This window comes from Marmota flaviventris, chromosome 6 (genome assembly GCF_047511675.1).
Source record: "Marmota flaviventris isolate mMarFla1 chromosome 6, mMarFla1.hap1, whole genome shotgun sequence".
In the NCBI taxonomy this organism is placed as follows: Eukaryota; Metazoa; Chordata; class Mammalia; order Rodentia; family Sciuridae; genus Marmota; species Marmota flaviventris.
The window spans coordinates 94,294,065-94,309,991 of NC_092503.1; the positions used below are offsets into that span (position 1 = coordinate 94,294,065).

At 36.6% G+C, this 15,927-nt stretch overlaps 1 protein-coding gene across 1 annotated transcript in view; it reads left to right on the forward strand.

The window, feature by feature from the left end:
• Window positions 1-15,927, forward strand: part of Eys (eyes shut homolog) — a 1,581,889-nt gene that overhangs the window by 1,522,043 nt on the left and 43,919 nt on the right. Inside the window, 1 exon segment of the mRNA XM_071613805.1 lies at window positions 224-398. Within this exon segment, the coding sequence (XP_071469906.1) occupies window positions 224-398 (175 nt within the window).

Below are 15,927 nucleotides of genomic sequence, written 5' to 3' on the forward strand. Positions count from 1 at the left end.
AAGACCATAAATACATATGTGCAAGTCAAATATTAATAGGTATGTTCTCTGAAATGCTGATACTATGTATAACTTTTTACTTTTCTCTCTATGACTTTGTTTTTTGTATTATTTCTTAAAAATGTATATTTATTACTTTATTTTGAAAACTCACTTTAATAATGAAAGAAGTACTGTCACCTAGTTTCACTTGTTAACACGAGTGTCTTGGCCCTTCTTCAAGGTTGCATTTTCACTATTGAAGTTCGTACAGAGAAAGATGGCCATTTCAGAGGCCTTGGAATTCCCGAGGGCCACCCAAATGCCGGGCGCAGCGTTGGCCAGTGTGAGGCTTCTCCCTGCAGTTTAATGAAATGTGGCAATGGGGGAACGTGCATAGAGAGTGGATCTACTGTTTAGTAAGTATGAAATCTTCAGGAAAGACAACAGCAGATTAATTTGCTCTCTAACAGGTGCTCCACTCCAACTGGTACTGAACTTGCCTGACCTAGTAACACAAACCTAGTTCATATTTAAAATGTTTTTATGTAGATTTGTAGATGAGTGAAGAACAGTCAAAGGCAACTAGAAGTAGAATCAGCACAGCACACCTCAATACTATTAAACAATGAAAATGAATCACTGTATCTCATTCCAAACACCATTGAAAATATAGCTTAAATTCATAATATTGAGAGTGGACAGAAACGTTAATCATAAAAAGCCTATATTCAGGACTTGTTTTTGTACTTAGGTTTGAGCTCCTTTAGAAGGACCTCCTCTAAGTGGGTGTTGTGGTTTAGATGTGAGTTGTCCCCCAGGTACTCATGTATCAGACAATGCAAGAAGGTTCAGAGGAGAAATTAGTGGGTTGTAAGAGTCTTAACCCAATCAGTGAATTAATCCCCTGGAGAGGGATTAACTGAAAGGTAACTGAAGTGGTAGGGTGTGGCTGGATTTTGCAAATTGTTTTCATAAACATAGAAATTTTCTTGAGTTGAAATAATGAAAGTAATGCCTTATAATTTTATAGCACTTTGGGGGGTAACAAAGCAGTTTCTTACATACTCTACTTCAAAACTGGGGCGTGGCTCTAGGGTATATATTTTTATCCGGAGATCGGAGTCTCTCTCTCTGCTTCCTGATCACCATGTGAGCTGCTTCCCTCTGCCACACTCTTCCTCCTTGATGTTCAGCCTCACCTCAAGCCCCAAGGAATAAGGCGGACTTCTATGGACTAAGACCTCTGAAACCATGAGCCCTCAAATAAATTTTCCTCCTCTACAGTTGTTCTGGTCAGGTCCCCTAGTCACAGGAGTGAAAAAAGCTGACTAAAACAGTGGGCAATAGCAAAGCTATACAATTTGGCTTCTGTACTACTTTAGTATGAAATTACACATAAATCTAGTAAGTGGGGGAAAAAGAGAAAGGAATTTGGCCTTACTAATAACTTCTTTTGTTGAGCACCTGCCCAATGCAAAAGTAGTTAAGAGGGGCTCTGGGAATATGCTATAGAAAGAAGAAAGCACACTTTCAATTCCTTACACTGTAGCTATGTATGCATTTCTTATATCATACATATATAAGAGAGAATTAAAGAAGTGATTTATCAAAATAAGCCCAGCTTGGTGGAGCACATCTGTAATCCCAGTGGCTCAGGAGGCTGAAGCAAGAGTTCTGCACATTCAAAGTCAGTCTCAGCAACTTAGCAAGTCCATAAGCAATTTAGTGAGAACCAGTCTCAAAATTTTAAAAATGAAATAAAAAGGGCTGGGGATGTGGCTCAGTGGTTAAACATTACTGGGTTCAATCACTGGAAGGAAGGAAGGAAGGAAGGAAGGAGGGAGGGAGGGAGGGAGGGAGAGAGAGAGAGAGAGAGAGAAAGAAAGAAAGAAAGAAAGGAAGAAAGAAAGAAAGAGGGGAGAAGGGGGAGGGGGGAGGGGGAGTGGGGAGAGGGGAGAGGGGAGGGGGGAGGAGAGAGAGACTGATTTGTCAAAATGTTTCCCACAGAACACCTCAGGAGGTCTGATGCACTTCACTAGGAGCAGTGGCTCACTGCAGAGTGGCTGAGGAAGGAGGGTGGCTCTGGAGGACCAAGATGGAAGAGGGCATAATTTTTAAAGCAATAAGTGTATCTCTTATACTCCCTGAAAAATTCCCCTTCATTTTCTCACTAGAAAATGAACAGAGCATTGAACCCAGAGGTATTTCACCACTGAGTTACATACCCAGCCCTTTTTCTTGTTTATTTTGAGACATGGTCTCACTAAGCTGCTGAGAGCCTCACTGAGTTTCTGAGGCTCGCCTCAAACTTGAGAGCCTCCTGCCTCAACCTCCAGAGTCACTGGCATTCAGGCATGCACCACCTCACCTAGCTCACAATGAAATGTCTTAAAGAAAAACATACATAGTTTGACCAAGCTCATGGAAGTACTAGGGGATAAAACTTGAGGTTGGGGATACCATCCCCATAGAGCAATATCTTTACCATTATGATCATATCATTATTCTCTACAACTTTTAATGAAACTTTTCATTTGATTTGTAACTTATGCCCTCTAATTTTCTCTACAAATTAGAAGCACAGATGTCCCTCCATTTATCTGAAGGAATGTGGTTATTCTCCAGGTGATAGCACTAGACATTCTTGCTAATTTTAGTGTGATAATAAACAATAGTAATTAATGTGATAATAAGCAGGAACCTGAAAGGAGTGGCAATAAGCACATGGAAATAAATAAAGATGGAAATACAAAATTCATCCCAATTTCTCATTATTTCTATGGAAAGAGGGCTGGTTTAAATTTGAAAGCCACAAGTGTTTAACTTGGAATATATAGCACCAAGTATAGGTAGGTATTTAGAACTATTTGCAAATTGTTTTCATAAACATAGAAATTTTCTTGAGTTGAAATAATGAAGGTAATGCCTTATAATTTTACAGCACTTTGGGGGGTAACAAAGCAGTTTATTACATACATTGCTCCTCATTCAAACTCTCTAAATTATTCAAGCCGGTATCCCAATTCCAATTTAACAGTTGGAAAGATGAACCCCAGAGATTGTGAGTAAGCAACAGAATGTATGGGCACTCTGAAAGTAGTACCATGGGACTGAAACCCAGACCTTCCAGCTGCTGGGTGGATACTGTCCAGGATCTACATAGTACTAAGTGAACTTAAGAACAGCTAGTGACTTAATTGAGGTAACAAAAATGGTAAGCGCTCTTTATTTTTGGATATAATTTGTTTATCTGCTTTTAATTTAAAAAACAATGGTGACGTTATCTTCAGTTGACAGTTCGTGCTCTCTCTAAATTGGAAATTCCTTGGCTTATATACACATTGCCTGGGGATTTCATAAATCACTCTGTGGGTAAAAAGCTCTATCTCAGAGCCAAACATGAAAGCTTTAATTTGAATAACAAAAAGACTTTAACAATAATTTGGAATGAGAATGATACATCTAACAAGTTTCCTCACAAATTCTTAAAGTTTTTAGTATCAAAATTGTGACCAGTTTTGGGCCAGGCATGGTGGTGTACACCTGTAATCCCAGCTACCTGGGAGGCTGAGGCAAGTTCAAGGCCATCCTCAGCAATTTAGTAAAGCCCTAAGCAACTTAGAGAGATTCCACTTCAAAATTTTAAAAAATAAAATAAAAAGATTGGGGATGTAGCACAATCGTAAAGCAACTCTGAATTTAATCCCTAGTACTTAAAAAAAAAAAAAAAAACTGTGACCAGTTTTGGGAGCCTCTTGTTGATATAATCAAAAAAATATATCTACTCTATTAATTACTTTGTGGAACATTACTATAGAGTCAAATTAGCTCTTGTGTCTATTGAAGGATATGGAAATGACAACCCCCAATACAGTGTGGCCTGGGAAGAGGGAGAGAGGAAGAAGGCAGCACATTGATAACATTGATCCTTTCTCAATACAACCTTTCTCAGTGACAAGACAAACCCTGGGAAGGAAAAAAAAAACATCACCCAGTGACAAGACAATCCCTGGGGAGGAGAGATCCATCAAGTCTAAAATGACAGTCTCTGGGAAGAAGCCAAAGCATTGATCCTTACCCAAATAAATCCTTTCCCAGTGACAGTACAATAGACCCCGGAGGGAAAGAGATAAGCACTAAATGCTGATTCTGGACCCTCTCTCCTTGCCCAGTAAAAACAAACTTCAAATTCTCACAAACTGTTTCCTGAGTGCCCAAATTGATATGTTCTGATAAAGTCTTCAATGGTTAAGTCATCTCCCAGTGTGTAACCTGTATAAAACCAGACTTCCCCTGTAATCGGGCCATTTTCTACTCAGAAAGTGAGCTCTCTGATGCCTGACTCCCCTGCTGAGCAAAGGCTTGGTGGAATTCCTGAGATCTGCACCTGTCCTGGTCACTTTTGTGCTTACAACTATGGTACAACACTGCAATTACAGATCCCTAACCTTAAAACAGGTGAATTTTATGCTAAGTAAATTATACCTCAATGTAGTTATTTAAAAAAATTAAGGCTGCCATTCATAGATATTCAACTCCAATAGTGGCAGCAGTTCAAAGAATATTATTCCTTCTGATAATTTTTGTAATTCTTCTGTAATCTCAATAAGAATTCTTCCTTTCAAGGAAAAGAAAGTGTGTGCTTTGTAATATATTTTTCAATAGTGCTTAAGAAGTTTTTTTCTATCCTTGCCCTAGTCCCAGGCTCTTAGTTGTCTATGGCTCTAAGGAAAATTATTAGACAGCTCACAGCTAAAACCCAATCGTTTCCTGAAAAATAGTGACACACATGAAGAAATATATTTTAAATGTTCAAGAGGTGACTCCCAACCCAGAAGCATAAATTTCACGGTATTTGGATCAATTTTAAAGGCAAAAATCTCAAAGCTGGTCAAAGTGTCTTAACAATGTAAAATGTTCCTTCTAATTTTGTTTCTCACTGCTGGGACTAGGAGATGCTGTTTTGGTACATAGGGCAAAGTCATGCTCTAAGTTATGCTCCAGCATCATGGAATGGAAGGTTTTCAGGATGCAGATCCTTGGTTATGTCTTAAAAGCCATGCACTCCTGCTCCAAATTCATCAGCACACAGATACAGCTGTGTTCTAATGCAATTTTTCAAAGGAGAGAAGAAGAGTTCATGGCAGGCCTTCATGCTCCTGGAATTAACTCTGATGGAACACAGAAACAGAAAACTATTTCTATTGTTAGTAGCCAAGGTTTTTTTGTTTTGTTATAAATTTATTTAGTTATAACTTAGTCCTATATATTCATGTGTTTGGTACATATCTTTAAGCAAGTTTTACTTCATTTAACTTGCATTCTTTCATTTCACTTTAGATTGACAAAAATTGGGCCAGGCACAATGGCACACACTTGTGATCCCAGAGGCTCAGGAGGCTGAGGCAGGAGGATCACGAGTTCAAAGCCAGTCTCAGCAACTGTGAGGCACTAAGAACTCAGTGAGATCCTGTCTCTAAATAAAATTCAAAATAGGGCTGGGGATTGTGGCTCAGTGGGTCAAGTGCCCCTGAGTTCCATCCCTAGTACCAAAAAAAAAAGGGGGGGGGTGGTATTTATTTACCAGGTATAATAAGATGTTCTAAAATATGTGTTTGTTGTGGAATGAATAGAATTCTGTGGTGAGAACACTCTACCATCTGCTCTCTTAACAATTTTCAAAATATAAGACACTGTATGAACTGTGTGATGCATAGAAAGTATCCTGACTGTGACTAGGGACAATATGTGTCCCCTTAAGAAAGCACAGGGTAGTAGAACCACAACTTTCAAAAACTTGTCAGATTTTAAAAAGAAAGGCACAGACAGTAAGTACAATTAAGAGGAGTTCAGAGAATGTGGATATGAAAAAGTGAAATGCATCAGGGATTAATGTTAACTTAAAAAATGAGGCTTAATGATGCTTTGCAAGGAATAGTTTTGAGAGTGGTGAGACTGTATTTTATATATCCTTTCTGGGAGCTGTATAGATAATAAATTACAGATGGCAAGCCAAAAAGCAAGTGACCTATTATAAGGCCATCATAATATTAAATGTTTATTGTTGCCTTTTAGACAGTAAGTTTTGGAGTAATTTATTATACAGTGATAGATAACTAATCCTAACCAGATAATTAATAGTTCTTCACTGCACTCAACTAATAAGTGTAGGATAAACAATAGAAATAAGAAACATCACTATTGTGTAACCCCCAACAAAACAATGGCTACTTAAGCTATTATATATGTTATGAATTAGAAAAGAGGTATCCCCCAAAAGCTCATGTGTGAGACAATGCAAGAAAGTTAAGAGGTGAAATGATCAGATTATGAAAGCCTTAACCTAATCGGTGCATTAATCCCTTGATAGGGATTAACTGAATGGTAAGCAGGTTGGCTGAAAGAGGTAGGTCACTGAGGACATGCCTTTGGAATTTATGTTTTGTCTGTGATGAGGGAAGCATTCCCCATCCCTCTCTTTCCTTCCTGTTATAACGTCCTGAGCCACTTTCTTCCACAATACTCTTCTGCCATGATGTTCTGCTTCACCTTGGGCGCAGAGCAATAGAACCAGCTATCTATGGATTGAGACTTCTAAAACTGTGAGCCTGGAAATAAACTTTTCCTCCTTAGGTTGTTCTTGGTGTCTTTTTTTTTTTTTTTTTTTTTTTTTGTATGATGGCAATTTTTTTTTAAAATTTTTTATTGTTGGTTGTTCAAAACATTACATAGTTCTTGACATATCATATTTCACACTTTGATTTAAGTGGGTTATGAACTCCCATTTTTACCCCGTATACAGATTGCAGAATCATATCAGTTACATATCCATTGATTTACATGTTGCCATACTAGTGTCTGTTGTGTTCTGCTGCCTTTCCTATCCTCTACTATCCCCCCCTCCCCTCCCCTCCCCTCCCCTCTTCTCTCTCTACCCCCTCTACTGTCATTCATTTCTCCCCCTTGTATTATTTTTCCCTTTCCCCTCACTTCCTCTTGTATGTACTTTTGTATAACTCTGAGGGTCTCCTTCCAATGAGAAGACCTGTTTTTCATAGCCATCTTTGTTTCCTCAGTCTTGTTGCCACCCCTATGAACTACTCCATATCATGGCTGCCTAAAAGTCTCAACTTCTTAAATTTCTTTCAAAGAAACAAAGCCATTCACACCTCATGATAGATCTAACTTCTTAGATTAGTGCCAGAATAGGGGAACAGTGGAGATGTTGAAGGGAAAGGATTGTACCATGGCCACCTAAACAACTTCCAGCTTGTCTTTTGGTCATAGCACTGCAGTAAAAAAAACATGGCCATTCCACCCATCTCGTTGGTTTTTGTCTGTCACTTCACTTTGCTCCAACTGACTCTCTAGGCTAGAATAAGGCAAATTTCCCTTCTAGTCTAAAGCAGAGTAATTTTCCATCTTTTGAAAATCCAGGCTTATGTTTATCCTAACGCAACCAAGTTCACCGTCTACTCCAAGCAGCTCATCTAAACAGTTTCCCACAGACGTTTCCTCTGTAAGAGAAATCCTGAGTCCAACTGTTAACATAGTGCCATCCTCAGGCCCTTACACCTAGAGAACACAACTATCAAAAATAAGGCCCCAAAACAACTCCCAGTAGTTGTGTTAGTATGTAAAAAGTAGCTTCATCTCATCTTTATTACACTTTCTAAGGTATCATAAAAGTGATCTCACCAGCAAAGAAAGACAGGTCATGGGATAACTCTTAGCAGGTAGAGTGACTACAGTGTCTCTTCCTAGTAGGTCAGCATGTTGAGTTTTGACATGTCATCACATTGCAGTGTATGATGGGCTTAATTTGTTTTAGCATTTGTTTGCATATTTCTTTAAAGGTTCAAATTTTGACTATGTCACTTAACGTTCAGCAAATTTGTGTAGGTAAAATGGCATCTGTTATATCCCACCTTATTCTCTTAATCTGTTACTCAAATGGAAATAACCTGTAAAGGAAAACAATTTGATATGAATGAAGCCATCCAACACAACAGATGGTCTAATGAGAAGGTAATTCAGCTGTTTCCTTTTCTCTTTAAATAGCAGAGAAATAAGTTGTATATGCAATGAAGTCCTTTAGGCCATGTGATCACTGATTGCCAAATTATTTGCATTTTATTCCATTAGTCATTTGACTTTGTCATCAATTCACACAGATTTCATTTTAAATACTGTGTTTCTGCTTTCACTTATGCGTAGAAAACCCACAAATCTCTAACCATAACTTTCCTACAGATGCAGCTCATGGTAAATTTTCTCTAGAACTTTTTTTTCCCTCTCTGCCTCTACATATACAGAAGAGTCTCTCTTATCCAAAGCAATTAAAATCCACATTTGAGATGTAAACTGGAAAACTGGGTTATGTAGAGGTTCTTTTCCTAAGTCTCAATTTTTCATCTGTACCCTGAGTACTACTAACTATAATTACCTCAGAAGCTGAACATGGGGATTAAATGAGTTACTACATTAAAAGTATGTACTTAAGATGGCTACTAAAGAGCGACTGGGAAGAGGGGGAAAAAAGGTATGTACTTAAAATGGGCAAACTAAAATTTAGCCCTAATAAATGCTGAATGTTATATTTTACATATGTCATAGATATTTCATATAAATACATTGTTCTAAATAAAGTGTCAAGTCCTTGAGGGGCAAGATACGTTTTCTATTGTGTATCTGCCCTGGTTGCAAAGTTCAGTGATGCAGGTACTTCCTCTTTGGGGAACATTTAGTAAGACAGTAAATGATACATAAGTGATATTCAAAGGAAGAATATTAAATCTCTCATCATCTCCTTTTCATTTTTATATGTTTATCCCAAACTCTAGCACTTTTAGAATTGCCTAATTATGAGAAAATTAAATTCTTCATGTTGAATTTCTAGTATAATGAGAAAAACTTAACCCAAACCTGTTTCTGAGCTTTAAATTTTGATGGTAAGATCTAAACAATTTATCTGCAATTAAGAATTTAAATCTTTCACATCAAACGTACAAAAACTAAAATAGTTAACCTTATAAGTATATACAACCATATACTCCAATATTCTACTCTGTGTTGTCATTGTAATTAGTTATACCATTTCTAATATATTTGCTATTTTCTTTCATGGCATCCTTTTTTCATGTTTGGAGACAGACAAACCCATAAATTGTTCTTTGTATTTTAGTAATTCAAGACATATAACATTTTTGTAATGGTCTTTTAAGAAAACAGTTCTCAGCATCATGTCAATGATTCCTTGGTATCTTTTGAATATTCTTAGCTATTGTGTAGTGAATGCCACCTGCTTCAGCCCTTTTCATGCTAGTCTACTTAGTTTATGAACCTGTCTTCTGTCCTTAACTCTCATCAAATGTAAGAGCCATGTTATTACATTCTTATGTGGTGGGGGGATCCCTTTTATTACCTACTCTCACCTCTCAGTCTAGTTTAACATAGATTGTTTCTATTTTCCCTTTGAATTACCTATCTACCCAAATGTTCCTATTCCCGCTAATGGCATCATGTTCTTTCATTTAATTCTAAAACTTGAAGGATTTCCCCAAGATGGAGAGACACAGAATGGAGACTAACATGTGGGTGCCCTTGCCCTTTCCCATCCTTCCCTTCTTTGTTCCTCAAAGTTCCTCCTCTGCAAAAGGAGGATGATTACAGTTCCTTCCTAATGAATGAGACTATAGGAAGGTTTGAAAGAGCTAATATTCAACATACTGAGAAGAATTTTTAGGGAAGTATAAGGGAAGCCTCAATAAATATTTGCTGCTATTATACTCTTTCTTCTTCCACACCAACATACTTACCAAAACTTTGGAAATGCTTTACATCTATTTCAGTATTTGCAGTTCCACAGCCATTTCTTAATTCAGAGCTTTTTGCATGTATCTACATCCTTATCCCAGCCATGACTCATTTATTCACTTATCTATTTATCTCCTGAAGAATCAATGACAAACTATAATATGCCAGGAACTGGTTTTGTCCATGGGACTGCAGCCAAACAGAACTCTACCTTTGCTCCAGTGGATCTTAGTCTAGTATGGGGGTCTTACAACTATGGCCTATGGACCAAATCTGGCCCAACACCCACTGAGACAAATAAAATTTATTGAGATACAGCCACACCCAAGGATTTCCCCCAAAGAACTACAAACCTGTTTACTGCCTGGCCCTTTACAGGAAAAGGTTGCCAGCCCTTTTTCTAGCAGAAAAAAATTTAGTAAAGTCTCACTAAGGTTAAAATTACATCACTGCAGAACTTATTGTTGTTACACCATGCAGTTACATACCTGACTACTCTTCTTTTTTTTAAAATATTTTTTAATTGTGGATGGACACAATACTTTTATTTTTATGGTGTTGAGGATTGAATCCAGTGCCATGCTAGGCAAGAGCTCTCCCACTGAGCTACACCCTCAGCTCCCAGATTACTTTTTTTATAATGTGCCTCATCATTCATGTCATTTCCCATAGTCTATCACTTAAAGGTTGAACCGCCTTAGCCTCTTGTTCAAAGTCCATGGGAACTGGTGTCCTTTTCTAGAGTAATCTTCTACCATGCCTACCCTTGGGTGCAGGCAGTCATGTAGGCAAATGTCACTTCAGAATTCACTAAGGTTCAGTCCTTCCTATGGGCCCCCATAGTACCTACTGTGGCACTTATCCCATTGTATAAAAATCACCTGCCTATTAATTTCCACAAAACCAATGAACCCAGCAAATCCATAAGACCAAGTGGAGCCTTGCATGTTGTAGAATCTCAGTGCTAAGCACAGTGAAAAACACCTAGCATGTAAGAAATATCCACAATAACAATAAATATTCTTTAAATAAATGCTGTTTTATGTTTACTTTTCCTGCTATATGACCACCCCACCTCACACACATATGTCAAAACTTTCTCTTTCTCAGGACAGAGTAGCAGATATGTGGTTAAAGGAAGAATGTTTATGAATTAACTTCAATGGTTAGGAAAATATGAAGTAAATTAAAGAATAAGGAATGAAGGTTTGAAATTTTTTATTGTCTACATCTCACAAAGCACTAAAGTAGCCATGGAACAGAAAGGAAACTGCCCCAAACCTTGTACAAAATCATTGTAATGAAAATCTCTCTTAAAATATAAGTGTAAGATTAAAACTCCATTGTGTATATATACACACTTCCTTTATCCATCTGTTGATGGAAAACCTACACTGGTTTCATAGTTTGACTATTGTGAATTGGGCTGCTATAAATAAGGATATGCATGTATCACTCACTGTACTATGATGACTTCAGTTCTTTGGGATAAATACGGAGGAGTGGTGTACCTGGATCATGTGGTGGCTTTATTCCTAGTATTTCTTAGAAAACTCCATACTAATTTTCATAGTGCTTGTACTAATTTGCGATCCCACCAACAGTGTATAAGTGTTCCTTTTTTCCCATATCCTCTCCATCATTTATTGTTATTTGTATTCATTTTAGCTGCCACCTAACTGGAATGAGAAGAAAACTCAGTGTAGTTTTTATTTACTTTTTCCTAGTTGTTAAAATTTTTTCATACATTTGTTGGCCACCTGTATTTCTCCTTTTGAAAAGTGTGTGTTTAGTTCATTTGCCTCTTTATTGACTGAGTTGTTTTGTGGTAAGTTTTTTGAGTTCTTTATATATTCTGGATATTTTCTCCAACGTATGTTTTTGTCAAGGATCAAATGACTGTATCTGTGTATGCTTGTCTCTGTGTCTTCTGTTCTGCACCATTGGTTTGTGTGTCTGTTCATATGACCATACTATGCAGTTTTTGTTATTATATCTCTGTAGTATAATTTGAAATCAGGTATTGTGTTGCCTCCAGCATTTTTTTTTTTTTTTTGCTTATAGTTGCTTTGGTTATTAGAGGTCTTCTATTCTTCCAAATGAATTTTTAGGACTGTTTTTTCTAGTTCTGTGAAGAATGTCATTGGTTTTGTCAGGGATCGCATTGAATCTATAGATTGCTTTTATTAATATGGCTCTTTTTTAACACTATTAATTATGCATATTTGTAAACATAGGAGACCTTTTCATGTTGTGTCTTCAATTTCTTTCTTCAGGGTTCTATAATTTCTAATGTAGAGGTATTTCACTTTCTTGGTTAGATTTTTTCCTAGGTTTTTTTTTTCTCCTGAGGCTATTGTGAATACAATTATTTTCCTGGTTTCTTTTCAGGAAATTCATGATTGGTGTATAGGAAACTATTGATTATTATATGTTGATTTTGTATCTTACTGTTTTTCTGTCTTTATTAGGTTTAAAATTCTTCTGGTGGAGCTATTTTGGATCTTTTAAATATAGGATCATTTCATTTGTAAACAGTGATAATTTGACTTCTTCTTTTTCTATTTGTATCCCTTTCATTTGCTTCTCTTGCTTAATTACTCTGGCTAAAATTTCAAGTACCATGTTGAATAGGAGAAGTGAGATTGGACATCCTTTTCTTGTTTCTGATTTTAGAGGAAATGCTTTCAGTTTCACTATGATGGTGACTTTGGGTTTGCCATAGACAGCCTTTATAATCTTGAGGTAAGTTCCTTCTATTCCTAGTTTCTTCAGTGTTTTTATCATGAATGTTGAATTTTGTCAAAGGGTTTCTCTGCATCTATTGAGATTATGTGATTTTCCTTAATTCACTTTATTACATTTATTTATTTATATATGTTGAACCATCCTTGCATCCTTGGAATGAAACCAACTTGGTCATAATGTGTGATCTTCTTAATGTTTTATTAAGATAGGATTTGCTAATTTAAAATATATTTTTTTAGTTATAGATGGACACAATAACTTTATTTAGTTATTTTTTATTTGGTGCTGAAGATCAAACCCAGTGACTCATGCATGGTAGACAAGCGCTCTAACACTGAGCCACAATCCCAGCCACCTGACTTGCTAATATTTTATTGAGTATTTTTGCATCTATGTTTATTAGGAATGTTGATCTGTAGTTTACTTTCCTTGATGTGTTCTTGTCTGGTTTTGGTATCAGGGTAATACTAGCTTCATAGAATAAATTTGCAAGTGTTAACCCAACTTCTAGTTCATGGAATAATTTGAGGAGCATTAGTCTTTTATTCAGCCATAAATAAGAATGAAATTATGCCATTTGCAAGAAAATGGATAAGACTTGAGAACATATGTTAATCAAAATAAGTCAAACTCAGAAAGTCAAGGTTCATATGCTTTCTATCATATGTGGAAGTTAAGAGAGGGGAAAAAAGTGGGGATGGGAGGTCTGTTGAAAATAGAAGAGAAACCAGTAGAGGAAGGGAACTAGAGGTCAGGAGAAAGGGAGGAAAAGGAGAGGCACTAGGAAATGAAACTGAGCAAATTATATTGTTCTATTGTGTACATATAGGAATATGTAACAATGAATCTCACTCTTATGCATAATTATCATGCACCACCAACAAACAGAAAAAATGATGTAAGATAGTAATATCGATATTTGAAAGTAACTTTTTAAATCTTTGCACATATAACTAACCATTTGTTTTTTATAATTTTTTTTAAATTTATATATGACAAGAGAATGCATTACAATTCATATTACACATCTAGAGCACAATTTTTCATATCTCTGGTTGTTTACAAAGTATATTCACATCAATTTTTGTCTTCATACATGTACTTTGGATATATCACATTCCACTATCATTTCTAACCCCATGCCCCCTCCTTTCCCCTCCCACCCCTCTGCCCTATCTAGAGTTCGTCTATTCCTTCCATTCTCCTCCTTCCTACCCCACCATGAATCAGCCTCCTTATATCTGAGAAAACATTCAGCATTTGGGTTTTGGGGATTGGCTAACTTCACTTAGCATTATCTTCTCTAACTCCATCCATTTACCTGCAAATGCCATGATTCTATTCTCTTTTATTGCTGAGTAATATTCCACTGTGTCTATATGCCACATTTTTTTATCCATTCATCTACTGAAGAGCATCTAGGTTGGTTCCACAATTTAGCTATTGTGAATTGTGCTGCTATAAACATTCATATGGCTGTGTCCCTGTAGTATGCTGTCTTTAAGTCCTTTGGGTATAGACTGAGAAGAGGGACAGCTGGGTCAAATGGTGGTTTCATCCCAATTTTCCAAGGAATTTCCATCCTGCTTTCCATATTGGCTGCACCAATTTGCAGTCCCACCAGCAGTGTATGAATGGACCTTTTCCCCCACATCCTTGCCAACACTTATTGTTGTTTGTATTTTTTTATATTTATTTTTTAGATGTAGATGGACACAACATAATGCCTTTATTTTTATGTGATGCTGAGGATCGAACCCAGGTCTTGCCCGAGCTAGGCAAGTGCTCTACGGCTGAGCCACAATCCCAGCCCCTGTTGTTTGTATTTTTGATAGCTGCCATTCTGACTGGAGTGAGATGAAATCTTAGAGTAGTTTTGATTCGCATTTCTCTAATTGCTAGTGATGATGAACATTTTTTCATATATTTGTTGATTGATTATATATCATCTTCTGAGAAGTGTCTGTTCAGGTACTTGGCCCATTTATTGATTGGGTTATTTGGTTTTTTTTTTTTTTTTTTTTTTTTTTTTTGGTGTTTAGCTTTTTAAGTTCTTTATATACCCTAGAGATTAGTGCTCCATCTGATGTGTAAAGGGTAAAAATTTGCTCCCAAAATGTAGGCTCTCTATTCACCTCACAGATTGTTTCCTTTGCTGAGAAGAAACTTTTTAGTTTGAATCGATCCCATTTATTGATTCTTGATTTTAATTCTTGCACTATAGGAGTCTTATTAAGGAAGTTGGGGCCTAATGCCACATGATGGAGATTAGGGCCTACTTTTTCTTCTATTAGACACAGCATCTCTGGTTTTATTCCCAGGTCCTTGATCCCTTTTTTGAGTTTTGTGCATGGTGAGAGATAGGGGTTTAATTTCATTTTGTTGCATATAGATTTTCAGTTTTCCCAGCACCATTTGTTAAAGAGGCTATCTTTTTTCCAATGTATGTTTTTGGTGCCTTTGTCTAATGTAAGATAACTGTAGTTTTGTGCATTAGTCTCTGTGTCCTCTATTCTGTACTAGTCAGTTTTGGTGCCAATACCATGCTGTTTTTGTTACTATTGGTCTTTAGTATAGTTTAATGTCTGGTATAGTGATGCCACCTGCTTCACTCTTCCTGCTAAGGATTGCTTTAGCTATTCTGGGTCTCTTATTTTTCCAGATGAATTTCATGACTGCTTTTTCTATGTATATGAGGAATGCCATTGGAATTTTGATTGGAATTGCATTAAATCTGTACAGTGCTTTTGGTAGTATGGTCATTTTGACAATATTAATTCTGCCTATCCAAGAACAAGGGAGATCTTTCCATCTCCTAAGGTCTTCCTTGATTTCTTTATTTAGGGTTCTGTAGTTAGTCTTCATTGTATAGATCTTTTACCTCTTTCATTAAATTGATTCCCAACTATTTTTGTTTTGTTTTGTTGAAGCTATTGTAAATGAGGTAGTTTTCCTCATTTTCCTTTCTTAGGATTTGTCACTGATATACAGAAATGTCTTTGACTTATGGGTGTTGATTTTATATCCTGCTACTTTGCTGAATTCATTTACTAGTTCTAGAAGTTTTCTGGTGGAATTTTTTGAATCTTCTAAGTATAGAATCATATCACCAGCAATTAGTGCTAATTTGAGTTCTTCGTTTCCTATGTGTATCCCTTTAATTTCTTTCATCTGTCTAATTGCTCTGGCCAGTGTTTCAAGAACTATATTAAATAGAAGTGGTAAAAGAGGGCATCCCTGTCTTGTTCCAGTTTTTAGAGGGAATGCCTTCAATTTTTCTTCGTTTAGAGTGATGTTGGCCTGGGGCTTAGCATAGATAGCCTTTATGATGTTGAGATATGTTCCTGTTATCCCTAATTTTTCTAGTGTTTTGAACATGAA